Below are 5,080 nucleotides of genomic sequence, written 5' to 3'. Positions count from 1 at the left end.
CTTCATGTGGCAGAAAATGCATCGCCGGCCAAATAAACGGCCAGTTGAAGGTTGCGCCGAGGACGGAAGTACATGGCCCGGTGGTTCCGCCCCTTCCAGGATGGCAGACTTGCGAGAAAATGCGAGACCGCTGTTCCCAGCTTTGCGCATCACTGTGCAAGCACTTCCAGTTCTGGGGGCGTGGCCGATGAGCCCTATTTATAGAGCTGTGTTATGAGGCCTCCGCCATTCCCCCAGGCCCCTGTCAGCACAAACACCCACCCACCCTCCCTATCTTTCAGTGTGCCTGCGGGGGTCGCCCTACGGGCCCGAATAGGAATTTTTTGTGACCTCTGCATCTTAGCGGCAGCCGTTTTTTCACCTATTCCACACTGCAGAAGAGGATGGACTGGATAGGGGGTGTCTTGCATTTAGTTCTAATTTAGTCAATTGGCTTTCCCTTTGGTCACTGGGGTTGGCAAGTTAGGGGTGGAAATGGGCAGTGATAGCAACTCCATGTTCTCCTTTGGGCATCTTTCAAAGATGATGGGCAGCCTCTCGCCAGGAACTCAAGGTACCTTGTGGCCAGGGCAACTGGAGGGGGATGCCCTTGGGACTCACCTAACCCAATAACCGGATGGGAATTGGATGGTGAGCCCTCCCACATGCCAAGGTGTGGCCAGGTACCTGGCGAAGGCATCAGTACCTTTGCCTGGTTCAGCAAGGAGCTACGCATATAGTTGCCCAGGAATGTTACTGAGTAGTATTTCCGCCCCAAGTTATTAGTGGCCTCTGCAGGTCCTGGTTATTTGTTAATAAATTGTTTGGTTTAACTCAATAAAGTGACTCTATTTAATTCCAGCTATTATTGTCTGTGTTCTTTTCCGCATCCGGTGCAATAATCTGACACCAACAATCATTAGTGATACTGCATCCAGTTTTGGTCATACTATAAAAAAGAAGTTGAGACTCTAGAAAAAGTGCAGAGAAGAGCAACCAGGATGATTAGGGGACTGGAGGCTAAAACATACAATGAAGTATTGCTGGAAATGTGCTTGGCTAGTTTAGTGAAGGACCAGGGGAGACATGGTAGCAGTGTTCCAATACTTGAGGGGCTGCCAGAGAGAGGAGGGGGTCAGGCTATTTTCCAAAGCACATGAAGGCCAGACAAGGAATAATGGATGGAAACTGATCCAGGAGAGATATGCCGCCCCAAGTCTACGGAGAGGAGCGGCATACAAATCTAATAAATGAATGAATGAATGAATGAATGAATGAATGCCCCAGAGACAGATTATTTGTGTGTCCGATCACACTTGGCCAATAAAGAATTCTATTCTATTCTACCTCGAATTAAGGGTAACTTTTCTGACAGTGATAACAATTAATCAATGGAACAGCTTTCCTTCGGAAGTTGGGGGAGCTCCATTACTGGAGGATTTCAAGAAGAGATTGGACTGCTCTTTGTCAGAAATTATGTAGGGTCTCCTGCTTGAGTGAGGGTACTGGACTAGATGACCTACAAGATACTTCCCAACTCTGTTAAACCTCTCTCCATTAACTGATGTTGAATTACAGACCACGAGCTACAATTGTAGATAATATGTAGCTCAGGGGTAAATTATTTGGTTTTTGGTGTTAACCGAGCTAGCTTTCCATGGAGATATTTTATTATCAGCTAGGTAACGTCATCAGGGTATGGGGAATGTTAGCCAACCAGATAATGAAGCATGCACAGGAAGAAAAAAAACAAAGAGAACCTAAAAGAACCCAACAGACCATGAAATGTGATTTTAATTTCTTGAATTCCTCCTTTTGTAATATCTTCTCTGATGAAGTACTTTTAAGAACTCAAAAATATGTACCTTCTTTACTATCATTTTACATAGGTTTAGTAAACTCAGAATATTGACTCCTAATGCTAAAGTGATGAAAATAGTTGAAAAGCATGACTAAGCAGTAATTTTATAATCAAACCTTTTGCTTGTGTCAAAAGATTGCATACCTGAGGATTGTAAGAAATTGAACTAAATCCGTATTCTTAATTTGGTTTCAATATGATGCACGCTCGCAAGATATTCTCTCTCTACATTTCCCCCAATAATGTGTAAATCCAAAGTCAAGAAACTGCTATTGAAATAGTGGTTGGATTTGATTGCCAAGATGAAGATTTTTATTGCCCTTGGGAGAGAGTTTAAAGACATTATTTGCCAAATGGCTCAGATATCATTGATTGCTCTTGTTGCGAATGAGTGTCTCGCCATTCGGTTGGAGCATTCCATTCCTAATTTGGCATCTGATTTGTTGCAAGAAGGTTTTTTTTTAAAGAATATCCTCCAAATATTGGTGGCTCTGCTTCCAATCAAGGGGTCATAAGGTTGACGTCTTTAGGCAATACCGTACAATGAAGTGATCACATTTGGAAGACAAGAATGAGGCTGGTTTTCTCCCTTCCATCTTGTTCTGATTTTTTTCCTTTCTTTTTGTTTTCTTATTGTGTCCTAGAAATGAAGGGAGGGTGGTTTTTTTTCTTTTAACGAGCCCTCATTCCGTAATTGGGGAAGATGATTGCTTGCGTTGCTTTGGAAGTTTCTGGTTTTGCTCAGCCTGCTGTTCAGAGAAGTTTGATCCTCTTTTAGCAACCTCAACAGAAGGCTGTTTCTTTCTTTTCATTTTCTTGACTTCTGGGGTCACCGAGTGACTGATGTTTTTCTTGGACAAAGACTTTTTCAAGGCTGTTAATAGAACTTTGTGGCTAATTTGTGGTTCACATTTTTCCTTCCGCAAACGGTCAGCTTCAGAAGATATTGCCTTGCAGAGTCCTTCCACACAAGAACTCATGATTCCTCTGGCCTTTTTGGTTAAGGGCAAGGCCTTATGTTTGTAGGGACTCTTTTTTCTGGAGTTTTTCTTCACGTGTTTCACAACTTGTCTTGAATTTGTCTTTCTCCCACGTTGGGCCTGAGTCTTTCTCCCTTTGATCTGTTTTGGGGGGTTCTTTCTTGTAGGTGATCTTTGGTTTTCCCCTTTTCTTTTGTTAATGGCAGCCATGGTTTAGTTTCAGTTTACTTAGATGAGCTGCCTAGCTTCTTTAAAATGCTTTCCCCCAGCAAGGTTCTTATATACCTATAAACATTCAAATGAAAGTCTCTCTTTAAGAATCTGATTGGTTGGCTAGAACAATGACTGGCTTATGCTTCATAAAGCTTATCATGCTTCCGGTCATGACCAATTATCTCCCAGGATGGGGGAGGTGTAACATATTAAAAAATTCAGCTCCAGGGCAGCAACTCAAAGCAACCTCAAATAATTAACAATTCATGTTCACTTCATGCATTTTGAATGTTTTAGTCCTCTGCATTAGTTCCAGTCTCAATTTCCAGGCACTTCCACGCTATTTTACAAGACAGTTTGTTTTGCCCGCCCCCCACCATTTTTTAAAAATTAATCCAAATCTCATGAGATCATAAAAGTGGGCTGACCTTTTAATTCTGCAAAAATTACTTGTGAAGCTAGCAATGATCCAAAAGTTTGTGCTTACTTGCATTTTATTGCCAAATTCTGCCTTAAGTATGTCGTGAATGTAAAGCATTGGACTGGGTGGATAATAATAATAATAATTAATAACAATAATTTATTGGATTTGTATGCTGCCCCTCTCCGTATACTCGGGGCGGCTAACAACAATGATAAAAACAGCATGTGACAATCCAATAATAAAACAACCAAAAACCCTTATTATAAAACCAAACATACACACAGACATACCATGCATAACTTGTAATGGCCTAGGGGGAAGGAATATCTCAACTCCCCCATGACTGGCGGTATAAATGAGTCTTGAGTAGTTTACGAAAGACAGGGAGGGTGGGGGCAATTCTAATATCTGGGGGGAGTTGGTTCCATAGGGCCGGGGCCGCCACAGAGAAGGCTCTTCCCCTGGGGCCCACCAAACGACATTGTTTAGTCGATGGGACCCGGAGAAGGCCAACTCTGTGGGACCTTATCGGTCACTGGGATTCGTGTGGTAGCAGGCGGTTCCGGAGGTAGTCTGGTCCAAAGCCATGTAGGGCTTTAAAGGTCATGACCAACACTTTGAATTGTGACCGGAAACTGATCGGCAGCCAATGCAAGCCACGGAGTGTTGAAGAAACATGGGCGAATCTTGGATGGAACTCTCTGAGGCAATTTTTAGCTACTATATAGAAATTCCAAAAATTTTGGCAGTGCTATTAATGTCAAATATTTTCTAAGAACATTTGGCTTAATTACAATGACAACAGTAGATGGCGAAAAAAGAAAAAGCTGCCATTTATGTCATTCATGATTTTTCATCAATTGGCTTCTCTACCATAAAAATGACCAGTCGTGTGCAATTGAGAATTCATATGCCTGTAAATTATTTAGAAATGGGTATACACATACAAATTTATATATGAATATACATAAGATGTACTTTTTATTTAAGAAAGCTGAGATGAAATCCAACTATAGAACTTTCCCCTTTCCCTTTATTCCTACGGCTTCCAGAATCTAATTAGATTTATTGTGTGAATTAGTTAATAATTGTGCTTTAACTGTACTGTGACATTTAATAATGTCAGAAGGATTGCGCTTTAGGCCAAATGATTTCACTCTCTGTGGAAAATTAATTACTGCTTTCTAAATAAACGACCATTATTTTCTTTTATTTTTTTTCCTCATGAGGTCACCAATATTTTCAAGGTTAAACTACTTCCAGAAACATTGAAGAATTATTTGAATGAAGAATAAAGTTAAAGGTAGGGATATAGAATATTCATTCAGTAGGGTTGTTAGAGAGGGTGCAATGGCTCAGGGGTTAAAAATGCTGAGATTCCGCTACAGAGTTGACAGTCCAGTTTTGAAACCCGAGTATCAGTTTTGGAAGCCATTTCTCCTTTTGGCTTCCTGACCGCCACACATCTTAGCCTGGGAAATTGGGAGGAAGTTTTTGGTTGGGGCAGTAGAAGCTTTGTCATAACAACATTCATTCCTTCTTTCCTTCTTTCCTTCTTTCCTTCTTTCCTTCTTTCCTTCTTTCCTTCTTTCCTTCTTTCCTTCTTTCCTTCTTTCCTTCTTT

General features: G+C 41.2%; 1 protein-coding gene across 1 annotated transcript; it reads right to left on the bottom strand.

Moving 5' to 3' along the window:
* Positions 1 to 2,523: 2,523 nt before the first annotated feature.
* Positions 2,524 to 3,030, bottom strand: LOC139174925 (uncharacterized). The gene has a single exon (XM_070765626.1). It carries the CDS (start codon positions 3,028 to 3,030, stop codon positions 2,524 to 2,526), a length of 507 nt encoding a protein of 168 aa, XP_070621727.1.
* Between the last annotated feature and the right edge of the window lie 2,050 nt (positions 3,031 to 5,080).

The sequence above is a fragment of the Erythrolamprus reginae genome, chromosome 12 (genome assembly GCF_031021105.1).
Source record: "Erythrolamprus reginae isolate rEryReg1 chromosome 12, rEryReg1.hap1, whole genome shotgun sequence".
NCBI lineage: Eukaryota > Metazoa > Chordata > Lepidosauria > Squamata > Dipsadidae > Erythrolamprus > Erythrolamprus reginae.
The sequence above is the reverse complement of the archived record's forward strand: the minus strand, read 5'-3'. Positions and strand labels throughout refer to the sequence as shown.